This window comes from Coenobita brevimanus, chromosome 93, assembly GCF_032717465.1.
Source record: "Coenobita brevimanus isolate Jiangsu-jjx chromosome 93, ASM3271746v2, whole genome shotgun sequence".
Taxonomy (NCBI): domain Eukaryota; kingdom Metazoa; phylum Arthropoda; class Malacostraca; order Decapoda; family Coenobitidae; genus Coenobita; species Coenobita brevimanus.
Window position 1 is genome coordinate 40,528,715 of NC_137046.1, and position 14,176 is coordinate 40,542,890.

Genomic DNA, 14,176 nt, shown 5'->3' on the forward strand with positions numbered 1-14,176 from the left:
CAGCAGAGTAAAAAATCAGGGATTGTGCCACACTTGAAAAAAAAAAAAATCACCTTCCCTCACAGTTCATTTCAGAATATAATGTGTGTCGCCTCCAGCACACACGACTGTGGCTCGTATGAGCATTACGCGTCCCAACCATATTCGTACTGATAGCTTTCCATTTAGGAAAATAATATGAGAGATACTGGGATGACAACTCTTTCATTATCGATATAATAAAGTTAACAGTATTCGCCATAAAATCAAACAAATGAGATAGGTAACTTATAATTGATGAGGCAGAGGTGTCATCGATTGTCCCTTCTATCTTTTCTGCGTCTGTCTGTTCACTTGGTATAATATTGTGATATAAAACTCCGACAGGTAAATTCTTCACACTATGGTGAAAATGTAACTGTGTTTCCCTTTACTAGATCAATCCTATGCTTGAGTGTGTGGTGGGTACTGCTTCAGTGGAGCGTCCCAGTGATGGTGGGGGCTGTCGTGGTGCGTAGTGTGGCTGTGCTCCATCCACACCGGCTGATCACAACTTCGCACAGGAAAGTGAAGGTAGCCAAAGAGAACCCTGGAATTAAACGTGAGGACATGCTCAAGGTCAGATGTGAAGAAAAAGAACAGAAATAAACATCACTGCAGATTAATTATGGATACAAATTCTCTATAATCTACTCATGTAGAAATCAGTTTTCAACATTTGGACGATGGTCACCTGTCTGTCAAAGGTAACACACTAACGATGGTGCCCGAGGATGACTCTTGGCAAAGAAAGTATGATCACAGTTGACAGGAGGAATTACGAGTACTAACAAAGAGGTGCTGTATATCGGTACTTCGAATATACGAGAACAGGGATCAAAGGCTATGTTGATATCTACTGCCTCCTGCCCACCTGCTACTAAATGATATTATTCAGAGTTTTTAGACAACCGAAATATTAAAACAAAAACATGATATTAATGATAATAATAATAAATAAAACTCATCAGTCAAGCTTTTCCCTGAGAGGTTTACAAGAAAGATGCATCATTATTGGCACTTTTACATGCAATTGTGAAATTTTGTGACCCACATAAGTGTGTTGCTTTAAGATCTGTCATCCTGGCGAATAGATACACAAAGGCTTTTAGTGTAGCCAGGCGACCTAATTAAACAGAGGGGAAAATCTGACAAGTGAGAAGTTAACACGTCAATGAAAAGTTTCCAAGGCAATGAAGAAACTTTGGATTTTGTTCTGGCTATTGGCAGACGATTTATTCAGATTATTCCCAGGCTGTCATATTAAGCGAAGGGTTAAGAGTACATTGTACTGTACTCTGTCAAGGTTCTTTGAATACAGCTGACCATTTTTAACACAATTTAAAAATCAATATTTCATCAGCAGTAATTAACGTCATCCACTCTTAAGAGATCACACATAATTAAAATGCTAAACCACATTAACTTTTGCAGTTTCTATCTATCTATCTATCTATCTATATATATATATGAACGTACCAGCAGCAAGGACGAGTAGGGGCCCACCAAATGCCTCGAAGTTAAGCGGTGCGATGCCTTCACTACGGTCCGCGGAGGGCGGGCGGAGGCACAGGGACGTATTTGTTATCTGATCATTCACCCACTTGTCTAGGATGCCAGAACCCTTCAGGGCCAGGATGCTGAGGACAGGAAGCACGGTGGCTGCTGAGGCAATTGCTCATTTTATTTGTTTATTTGTTGGTATATTCATGATCTCAATAGACTCTGGACAAGTAAGAACTGGCCTGGTGCACAATGTGGCTCAAATGTCAAGCACAGCCGTAATATTACGGCTTGGTTTAAGTCAATATTATTTCCACTGCTACTTTACTAATAAGGTACAGAGACTAAATAATAATGATATTATTAAATATAAAAAAAATAAATGTAACACGACTGCAATATCTCAGTATCAGTACTGAACTACTTACAGTAACTCAAACTTTACTTTTCCGGAACCCTGCTTCATGAGTCGTAAATGACATGTGCTGATAGTTAATAATAGGTAACTAACAAGAGATTTTACATTTACTACTTGTTATATTGCCTTCTCACCTCATCTATCTCTCTCTCTCTCTCTGACTGTGTATGTATGTGTGTGTGTGTGTGTGTGTGTGTGTGTGTGTGTGTGTGTGTGTGTGTGTGTGAGAGAGAGAGAGAGAGAGAGAGAGAGACTAACACTTGGTTGGCGTGTGAAAGATACATTGAACCTGCCCTGAAAGCGACTGCGACGGTGGAGGAGTAGATGTTTTCACGACTCTTGTACAGGTGACACTGGCCCGTAGTGCTGTGGACAAAATAAAACTCACTATACTTCTTTCATATCAAACAGGCCTAGATTTTCGTGTTTCTGCAGCATATCGCGCGAAACTCAGGGGCACTAAAAGACAATGCTGCGGTTTTACAATTTTTCCACAGCACTTCTTCGTGATCAACACCATATTCAAGTGCTAAGCTCCTGTTACAGCTCAGTATTCAAGAAGGAGAGATAGAGATTTTAGGCCAAGTTAGAGTAAAAAGGGTATACCACCACCACCACTACCCCATCACCACCAGACGTCTGCGCAAAGTCTAGTATAGGCTAATCATTCAGGGGTAAGTAACACCCCTCCATCATCCAGTCTGTTGTCCCATCTGAAGCGTAGAGGTCAGGAGCTAGAGTACTCAGTTCACAGCTAGTTAAGGAGAATGTGAATCAGCCACCCGTCCCTAAGTAGCCTTATGTGAGCAATGAACTCCAGTCACTCGTCCCTGAACAGCCTTGTGACCAATGAACCCTAGTCACCGGTCCGATCTCAAAGTTTTATTACCCACTTCTGACTGCAACACCTTAACCTATAGTCCACTTACTTTAACTAGGCAAAATTATTGGTTCTTTTCATGCTAATTTTCTTTAGTTCAGTGGCAGAATAAAACAATCCTACGGCTGTACATCGTTTTCGTAGCACTTCTTCATGACTAGGACCATGTTTTAACGTTAATCTCTTTATCGCTCAGAATTCAAGATGGAGAGATGGCAATTTTACACCCAGGTAGACCACCAGCCGTCTATCTGTTGGTTATATGGTTAATACCCAACGTAGTTAATGGTTTCATGTATAAAAGGAAACTATGTGTCATGTTACTCAGCGTCAGGTTAACTGAAGATGGCACTATATCGAGTGTGTAGATGGTGGATGCCCTCGCTTACAAGCCATATCATGAATACAGTGAAAAAACACTACCATACTGAATGAGTTAAAGTTCATTTATCGTTACGAAGGTAGACTTATAATACAGACGCTTTGTAAAAGTGGGCATGGTTATTTATTACTGTAAGTAGGATAAGACGGCGTAGTGTGTCAATAAATCACCGAGCATGACGTGTTATGAAGCCCACAATGGCACCCAGAAAACGACTAAATATAGATATCATGTCACGTCAACCTTCAACTGCATTGATGGTGAAATAAAGGGTTATTGACCTCCAACAGTATTGTAGTAGATCACATTGGTAGATACATCCTATTGAAACGAAAATTTCGTATAAGTATTTACTGATGAGACATCTGTCAGAAATGTATGTCCTCACAATCTAGGTATCTGTCTTGGTGCATATATTTGCAGCTGAATTACATGAGAAATGCCCAGCTGATCCCGTCACTACGATGGCGTAATTTTTCATTTTAACTTTTATCACCAGCAGACGATTTTTTTTTTTTTTTTTTTTTTTTTTTGTCAGCATGGGAGAGCTTTTTTGAGACGCCTTTCCCAAGCTGGATAAATAATATCGTCTGAAGGTAGCAACAAGAAACTAAACCAGCCCATCATAGTAGTGGTGGTGGAATGTTTAGGTGGATGAGTCTATAGTTGAGAGTAGTGTGGAGTGTAGCGTCACCTGAAGTCCCACGACATGGCCTTCTTCATGGTGACCTCGTCGCAGATGGCCACAAACTCCCCGTCAGCGATGGCCTGCCGGTCCGCCCAGCAGTCCTTGAACGTCCCACCACGCTCCTCGAACACACGCCGGCGCAGATCGTCAGTCGCGTCCTGCACTAGTTCGTAGTGTTACTGACAGGTGCGGAATTCATGCCATCATCATCATCATTATCATCATAACCCTGATTCCCACTAATGTTACATGGTTCGTAGGTTGGTATTCGTGGAGTAACAGTGCCATATGGGAAAATTACTGACATCATCATCCTCACCTTCGTCATCATTACAACCGTATATCCCACTAACAAATATGGTTGGAAAATATTCATGAACTACCAGTAGATTTTCATGTGCAGTGAATTTGCATGTCATCATCATCATCATCATCATCATCATCAACCTGACCCACTAAATAGGGTGGGCAGCATCTTAAATTAAGAAGAAAGTGCACAGTTGGAGTAAAATTATACCACAGTGCAACAAACCATAAAAAATTGGCGTATTGGAACAGCAAATGAGGCGTCCCACGAGCCTGAGTCAGAGGAAAAATTAGACCTACAGAGTCTATTAGGGGTTGATACCTCATCCCCTAATAATGACAAAAAACGACACACACCGTTACACAATTTTCGCAAGATTTCATCATGATAACAACTGAACTCTTTGAATATCAAAAAAATCAGCGAGTCTTTCAATCAATTGTATAGATGTTTAAGTTTATCTGAAAAGTAAATGAAACTATCAAGTATCACTGTGGAGCAGACTAGTGGTAGGCAGTGGTGACCATCATCCACTCACTTGATGTAGTGCTGCCTACTTCTTCCTTCACCTTTATCATTCATTTTCTGTGTTTGCCCTCCTCCCTTTCTATTTCTCCCACCTTTCCTGTCATGTTTTATTACTCTTCTTTCCTCTTCAGGTGGCTTTACATTGAGTGACAAGCTTAATGGTTTCCTGCAAGTCAAGAAACATTTTACAGCGCTGGGTGGTAACCGCATAAGTAATCCATACATGTTCCCTATGTGTCAACAAGTGGGTTGGCGGAGGGTTAGTGCCCTTCCACATAAAACAACTAATTCAAAGTCAAACGGCCACCTCTTACGGGATTACGGCGTCTGGCTATAGATAGATATATAGATAGATAGATAGACAGATCAAGTGTTAACCTTGCATTGACTAATAATACCTGAAAATAGAGAAACATGCTGGAGCCTCCTTCAAGCTTCCACGGCATGTCTGACTGAGCCACGAGGTCTTCCAGGGAGTCAATGGGTATGGTGACACTGGGGACGGTGAGCATGGCGGTGAGGATGCCGCTGTAGGAGGACATGAACACCAAGGACGCCAGCAGCCACGTCGACACCAGCAACCGACCACCATCCCTCCGCGGTAGCCAGTGAGAACCTGGGTCGGGAAGGAGGCAGGGAAATATTGAGATATACAGTACATAACATACACACCATTTTGACCATATCAGCATCCTGTTGTGCACTTACTCTCCTGTGCAAGTGTCTGAGCCATCCAAATAATGGATTTTGACGTGAGATTCTTGGTGCGTGAACTGAAGATGCTGTCCTCCAGCCAGGTGAGGCCGGACATAGCGGCGCTGACGACCACCATGCTCACTAGGATCAGCAACCACACCTGCACCAGCCGAGGAAAAGTTAGGCACTGTTAAATTCCATTTTTGTATTCATAACTGTATATTTTACAATGTTCTGGCTTTACTTTTCACTAACAAGCAGAGTGGGTAGAATCCGCACCTGAGAGTAAGAAATTATAGAAGGATAACTATCAACAGACTGCCAAGAGAAATCTGTCATATCCATAATTATACAATACCCATCATTCAAACCTCCCAGTTTTCTGTTGCACCTGATGTAATGTATCCACACTGTTTCTTCCTACTCACTTCACAAATACTTGACATTCCCTCGGCTGCCAAGCTACATAATGGACGCAACCGCTGTCGCATGCACATCCATACAAGCAGTATTTCATCCATCCATTTCCATCCGTTGTCAGGTCTTGCTGCACGGCTTCCGTACCCCTTTTTCTCACACATTTACTCACACTTACCATAACTAGCCACCTTACTGGCTTGCATAGTCCTCCTCCCAACCTCGAACCAACTCACTTATACTCTTTTCATCACCTGTTCATAACCATCCTCTCCCTGTGAACCTACAATTTAAGCACGATCCCTTCTGCCCTTAGATCAACAGACCCATTAACTCAAAATATTTCGCGATTCATTATTTTGTATCCTGTCTACGTACGCAGCCAACATGCATTTTCTGAAAACAGTCCCATTTCTACAACTCTCATTCTGGAATTTTTAAATATTCTATACTATTCTTAAGTTCTCATAGCCATACGATAATGTGGACACTAATGTTCATGTAGTTCTCTTGCAGCCTCTGTAGACTGTACTCAGTCCTCTCTTTCGCATGAAGGCCTCCATAATACTGGCCACCTTTTTTCGCAGTCGCTGCACTGATGTATGTAAAATATTATTTTCCCTTTCCATCCACAAATTTCACACACCCTCTATAAAACAGTGAAAGAAACTTCATGTGTTCATTAGTAAATGAAATTATATAGCAAGTAACTTTCATTGATTATAACAAAAAATTTAGCCACACTATATCTCCATACAAGCCAGAAAAAATAGCTGTCACGTACGATATTTATACCGACTTTAGCTAAATTAAAGTTTATATTTTGCAGCGGATTTGCATTTTCAGCAGGGGCACTTCTGACAATCTGATTATTTCCCTTTAGACTCGGAATGACCACAAACAACTGACTGGCTTGAAACACGCGAACTTAAACAGAGCTGACACTGACCTCTGGTGAGAATGTTCTGAGGAAGCCTGCCACATCACTCTGCGCTGTTGGCCGCTGCATGAGCATGCCCTTGTTAGCGAAGGCCACGGGCATCGATATGTCGCTCACTGACGCTCGCTTCTGGGTCACCGTGAACGGGCCCATGGCGATCTCCACCTCCTGCCGGGGTGACCGATGGCGTGCTGAATTATCTGTCAGCATGATTATATGGGTGGTGCCAGAGCAAGAGAGCAGTGAATGAATGTTTGTTTATTTTGTGTATGGAGGGGGGAGGGGTACGTAGCTGAAACTTGAAAAAAAAAATTCCGATGAGGCTCGGCAAGATGGTCGCAACTGAGTCACAGATGGGCCCGTTTCAATCTCATGTTCATTGAAATATTCTAAGTCGGTGTCTTGACCCCTAATAATTGTCCCCATTGGTATTACATCATGCGAAAAATGTGGCCGGGATTCCCATGGAGTTTCCTGCACTGACGCAGGATTCGTTGATTTAGCTGTCCAGAGACAGCTGTTGTTTGAGCAAGTGTTGTGAGGCTGGATGGGGCCACGAAGAACTTGTACAGCCTAATGACGATTAATGCTTCACTCCCTCTTTCTCCTCGTTTCATCAGAGACTATATACAATAACGGAATCTAACGATGATTGACAATTACCAGCTGCAGTAGTAATGTTCCACTTTCTACTATAATATACTCCACACAGGCATTTCTAACGTCTGGTGAGTCTGGCATCACTGTTTGTGTTCTCATTAAACTCGGTAAGACCTTATACTCTCTTAATGTTAAACAGAGAGTAATTAGTAGGATAAATAAGGTAAGTGCTTACAGTTTGTGGTACAGCATGTGCGTTGCGGTGTGGGGACACCATAGGCTAACTCAGCAGGAGTACAATGTGTCGTGTAGCTCATCCTGGCGTAGCTTTTGGTGTGAGACGGCCATAACGCTGTAGCACCTTCACCCTCATCGGTCTCTCCTAAGCTGATTACATTCGTCTGGCGTTAGATCCAATAAAGGACAAAGTACGTCTTCGAAGCGAAGTGTTAACTAAGAAACAATGGTGATCGGCTTCCTGGATTCCCCAGTAAAGCGCTCTCCCCAGAAATGTGCTATTCTGTCTCTCAAGAATCTTACACTTCCTAAAGTTAATTAAGATACATTTGACCTCAAAACCTAGAAGAGAAATGTATAACTTTAGTTAGATTTACGGTTAAAGGACCAAAAATAAATATCCATAGTTAGTTTACGAACAGTGGGCATGAAATAATTTTCTTTGCAGCTTCCGTAACAGCACTGAACCTGGGTTTCATATAACCCACAGGGCCTTGGCCAGTCTACCATCCATGTAGTTAAAGATAATTTTGAATGGCCGGAACCTACACTGTTATGTTCATGGTTCACAACCACCCCTTAGCTACCACTGGCCACACCTCACCACACCGGATTACAACGTGTTGGTAAGACAGCTGGCTCAACAGAAGAAAACCCAGTCATCCAACACCGTCACCCCGTCGCATGTGTTGAACCCAGTAGCGTCACCTATCAACCCACTGTCACTACAGTGTAGATTACCCATGTGTATCTTAAAACTCTTTCACTAGATACCTTGCTACCTTACTCCAGCTAGAAAGAGTCAAATTTACAGTGAAATCTCTAGGCCGTTTATGACATTTTAAACCAAAGAGTTTTATCCACAAATAAGACATTCTTTCCACTTACTCTCAACCAACTATCCCACGCTTGACAAGGTAGGTGCAATAGTCAAGTAGCTATGTATTTAAGTAGACTGACAAATTTAATACGTAAGCAGGCAGATAGAGGTTGCTAGATTAGTTAGTTAGTAGGTTGACGGAATGGTAAGTAAGTGGGAAGGCAGGTTGGTAAGCAGGTAAAACATTAGGTAGGCCTATGTGATGTCCTCCGAGCATCCTCTCCCGCCCTTCCACCCACCTCCCTGCGCAACATCCCAATCATGCCGGACCAAGAGCCATTGGGAAACTCGGAGCCCCACACACGGTCAGCCGGACGCGTTAACTCGTACCTGCCGAACACACAGGACAAAGTTGTTTAAAATACGTAATAATAAATAAATGAAAATACACCAAAACACAAACTAAAAAAAAAAAAGTCTGTAATAGCTCAGGATAACTACTACAATAACTTATTAAGCACCTGTACGTGAAAATCTGAAACTTCTGAGACAATGCAAACATGGAAAAAAAAAAAAAAAAAAGAGGAACAGAATATCATACGTTTTTATCGGTTGCATGCATGAGGCACTTTCCGAATTGAAAAAAATGGTTTGAGTGTACTCTGTATATAACAAAAAAGATGTTTTACGCTCAAGGGCTTCATGATAGCATGTAGTGTTGCAAGGAACATCTGTAGACTGGCATTGTAGTTATATATGTTACTATATTGACAGCACACTCAACGCTTTGAATAAAATCACTGGCTGTGTTCTTTCATTCCTGTGCTGTGGCTAACTTTTAATTCCGTCCATACGCTGAAGTTTTTCTGTAATATATTATTGCTGCTTCCAGACGATTTTATCCAAATCAGAAGACCCACCAGCGGGGAAGGCAATGAAAGCCAAATAATATAACCCCTCCAGTTTGAAAAGTCTATGCTAAGATAAATAAAATAATCTAGAGAATACAAGAATATAATAAAAGATAGGAATGGGATTCAAGGAGTTAAACACAGTATTTAACTTGAAGCTAAAACTGTCTACTGTCCCAAACTCCTGTGCTGTGTTCAGGTTCTGACCCTTTCGATAAGATGATGCCTTTTTAAATGTATTTTGGCTGCTGCCCCAATATATCATTCATTTTGGGAGCGCTTGTTAATAGTGGAGAGGTTAATGAAGGCTATATCTGACATCTCCATTTCGAAAATTCTATCTCCAGCTGAATAAAATCATATTGGAAATGAAAGATGAAATAAAAATGCATTATCGTACAGAAAAGATTAAGCAAAAACTTCACCTTAAAGTAATCTACTACGAAAGGCATTTGTGCTCACTGAAAGTCCATCTGTGTAGCCATGACATCGAGCAGATTAGCCATGGGTCCGCTGATGGTGAAGCTGCCGTCCTCTGCCTCATGTACTCGGCACCACGGCACCCACTGACCACCGACACAACAACATGGATTAATACTACCAGTTGTAATGAAGTGACACAACAGACTTAACTGCGGTTTTCCTTTATGATTTGTTATGCACATTACACCTTGATATTCTCTTTTATGTGATTACTCCTACATATTCCTAGTATCGACATAGTCTGCCTCAATAACGTAGAATGGGACAAAAAAAAAAAAAGTGCAATATGATGAATACACTGCTGAAGAGGATTTTTTTTTAATAGAGGAAAGAAGGAACCAAAATCCAAGTGCCAGCAAGACTGTTCCCTTCAAGAAAAAACAAAAACAAGATAACAGGGAGCCAAATTCAAGATCCGTTCATTACGAGATGCCTGGACACACTGCGTTTGAAAGACTGCAGATCATAGGCTGTAGGAAATACAGGCAGGGGGAGACAATTCCAGAGTGGACCTGTTGCATACATGATGATTTGGGGGTAAAAGTTAACTCTTTCATTTGAGACTTGGACAGAAAAGGAATTATTTTTATTGCTAGACGGGTGCTACGTGACCGTCGTAGTGGTGGAGAGATGCAAGCAGACAGTTCAGAGGAGCAGTGACCATTGACGCAGCAATAGAAAAGAGATAAAGATGCAACTGTGCGGCGATGAGATAGAGGATGAAGGGAGTCAGTAAGAGGAGGAGAGTTAATGAGACGAAAAGCCTTTGACTCTCCCATGTTGAGAAGAATTCTATGTGGGGAGCCTTCTCACACTTGAGAATTGTACTCTAGACAGGGGGGGAATAAAACCTGTGTATAAAGTAAACAACTGTGCATGGGTAAAGAAAACACGGAGTCGGCCTAGCACACCTAATATCTTGGATGCAGATTTAACAAGAAAGGTAATATGATCTTTCCAAGATAAATCCCGAGAGAATGAAGCCCCAAGTATGTTTAAAGATGATGCAGGATTGAGCTGGATATTGTTAAAAATTAGAGGATACTTTGCAGAATATATCGTCGGGTTGAAAGATGTAAGAACTGAGTTTCTGATGCATTAAAAACAACAAAATTACTTTTAAAGAGAGGTATTATGTTCTTTCCAAGATATAATCGCGAGAGAATGAAACCCCAAGTATGTTTAAAGATGATGCAGGATTGAGCTGAATACTGTAAGAATGAGAGGATACTTTGCGGAATACTTTGTCGGGTTGAAAGCTGTAAGAACTGAGTTTCTGATGCAATATAAACAAGATTACTTTTATCCTAATCAGAGATATGAGCCAAGTCAGACATTAGGTGTGCCACAGCCTCATCCCTTGTTTATTGAAGTAACTGCTGAGATGGAGGCTGCAGGAAGCGAATAGAAAAGTGAAGGTTCAGGTATCAGCGTAAAAGTGGATAGGGTTAGATGTACAGCTTAGAAGGTCATTGATGAAAAGAAGGAAGAGAGTTGGTGATAGGACAGAGCCCTGAGGATCACCACTGTTGATAGCTCTAGGAGAAGAAATGTGGTCGTCTACAACAGCAGCTATAGAACGACCAGAAAGGAAGCTAGAGATGAAGGCACAGATAGAAGGACAGAACCCGTAAGAGGGAAGTTTGGAAATTAAAGATTTATGCCAGACTCGATCGAAAGCTAGATGTCAAATGCAATGGCAAAGCTTTCACCAAAGTCCCAATTACTTATAATATAGTTGTTATGCCTGTCTGCTACCTCTTCAACACGGGGACGCATTTTCTATTTTATTCTTGCATCACTTGATACCGTAGTTACATTCGGCTAAAAAGAGTATATTTCGAAATAAAATGCTAGATATTGCCTCCATTAGTCCATACACTGGACAAGATTTCCCTTCAGCTGAATACAGGCTGATTGTCTGGCGGCGGCCTGAACCAAATGAAAAATACGCCATCGCATTTAGGGGTTAAAGCAGACAATAAAATTTTCTGTCACAATATTTACCTCCAATACGACCCGCAGTAATCGATGTTAAACCCAGATTACCCCAAGGCCTAACATACATAGGGATTATCACAAACAAGAAAGTAAACGCTAACGCTGAGAGAGATATTAATATGGAACGCAAAACATTAAGATGTGAAGTTGTCACACAGGAAAAATATATGGAGAGAGAATTAGTCAGATCACGAAATGTGATGAATAAAGATGTAAAGAGGTTTACAAATAAATAAAGCATAAGGCTAGTCAAGTCCACAGATGTTATACATATCTATCTACCTACACACACACACACACACACACGCACACACACACACACACACATATATATATATATATATATATATATATATATATATATATATATATATATATATAGAGAGAGAGAGAGAGAGAGAGAGAGAGAGAGAGAGAGAGAGAGAGAGGTGACTTCCAGTGCGATGTTCAGTGAACGGAGAGACTGGAATTGGTGAGAGTTCAAATACCTGGGTACAGTGACACAAAAGAGAGGAAAATGTACAAAAGAAGTTGAAAGTAGAGTGACACAAGGAAGAAATGTAGCTGGTGCAATGAAGGCCTTGATAAGAAACAGAGGCTTGAGTGTTGCAACTGTGCGAGGCTTGCATGAAGGAGTGTTAGTGCCAACTTTAACAAATGGATGTGAGACTACGGTGTGGCATGAAAATGAAAAGTAGAGTGAGAACAGTGGAGATGGGACTGCTGAGGAATGTATGTGTAGTACAGAGAGTGGATAGGATACGAAATAATGTGATTCGTTAAAGATGTGGAGTGAGGAAGTCGGTGGACACCAGAATCGAAGAGAGTGCACTGAGATGGTATGGTCATGTGGAAAGAATGGATCACAATAGAGTGGTGAAAAAGGTATATCTGAGCAAATTTAAAGGAGGGAGGAGGCGAGGTAGGCCAAGGAGAAGGTGAAGAGATATGGTGGATGAGTGCGTGAGGAAGAGAGGTTTGGACGTCGGTGAGGCTAGGGAACTGACAAGAGATCAAGCTGGCTGGATGAATGTTGTGAGGAGAAGTGCATGAGCAGGGATTTGGCACCCCTTTTTAACGTGGCAGCGTCCGGACTGACTCTATCGGATACGTTTGTGTGAAGCTACAGAACGTGGTGAATGTTTTTCGTGTATCCGATAGAGCCAGGATTCCGGGGGCTTGAATGATGAGTGAATGGAAGCGTGGCCCAGTGGACTGGGCAAATTTGGGCTGTCTGGACATTGCCAGTCCTCACCCTGCCCAAGAGTGGGAAAGGAGGGTCGGATGATATATATATATATATATATATATATATATATATATATATATATACTGACATAGCTGAGCCAACAACACATCTCAAATGTGATGGATATGTGATCCACCCAGGAGTGGTTACGCAGCTATCTCCTTGTCACAGTACTCTATCACCGTACAGTATATTATAAGGACGTCCATTACTAACAACTGTAACGTATCGTTAAGTTTAACTAACCTAAAGCTTTGCTTGAACTGAAAAGTAATTATCAACAAAATAATTATTGATTAGAAGTATAGGATATACAAAGTGCTGCTACTAACACTATGTAAAGTGTACCTGTATTCTAAATTTAGCAGGTTAGTAGAATACAGCTTGATACAAAATAAGGTAATGTTATTCTATTATACGTCACACAAATGCATCAGTTCCACAGATACGATGGAAATACCAGTACTATGTTCTTCAGACGATGCACTGTGGCATGAATAGTTCCTACTTACATTTTGATACAATGTTCTTATGCAAGAAATCATTTATAAAGACCTAGTTTGAAGAAGCTTTGTACAGTATTCAGGGGGACTCACCTGTTCAGCGGCAATCTTGAGGAAGGTTCTGTTGGCTTCCATCACGTCTGTGTATAAAGACCTGCTTACTCCCGTCACCTAGCCACCCTCACCTTCCGACACACCTCACCTGTTCCCACACCGCACCTGATACCTATCGTAGAAATGTGTCCATTTTATGAGACAGGAAGTGTTTATGTACAGTTGTTATGCCTCATAATTCATCAGCTATGTTACATCATTATTTTTTTTTTTTTACTCAGAATTTATATACATGATCTGACGCGAGAAAGCTCGTTGCTCTGATAGTGTTCCTTGAGACTACCGTGATATAGACAAAACTAACCGGACACGAAGTTGTTTAGTGTTTGTCCTGAAGCGGTGGAAGAGTGGGGAGTGTCGGCCGCACACGGCTGGTATATAAGCACCTCTCTCACCCCACCACCAAGATGAGTTATTACGAATGTATAGGAAGTATACTATATCCTGCCAATGAATATTTACATGGGTTTCAATAGTAAAT

General features: G+C 41.3%; 1 protein-coding gene across 1 annotated transcript; it reads right to left on the reverse strand.

Moving 5' to 3' along the window:
- Positions 1-452: 452 nt before the first annotated feature.
- Positions 453-13,689, reverse strand: LOC145412409 (putative glutamate receptor). Its single transcript, XM_080282294.1, has 10 exons — positions 13,675-13,689; positions 9,808-9,911; positions 8,734-8,824; positions 6,787-6,945; positions 5,433-5,580; positions 5,123-5,340; positions 3,896-4,047; positions 2,198-2,305; positions 1,498-1,658; positions 453-568 (listed from the first exon to the last, which is right to left on the reverse strand). The coding sequence occupies exons 2-10, from the start codon at positions 9,849-9,851 to the stop codon at positions 453-455; spliced, it is 1,197 nt and encodes a 398-aa protein (XP_080138420.1). The 5' UTR covers positions 9,852-9,911; positions 13,675-13,689.
- Positions 13,690-14,176: the final 487 nt, after the last annotated feature.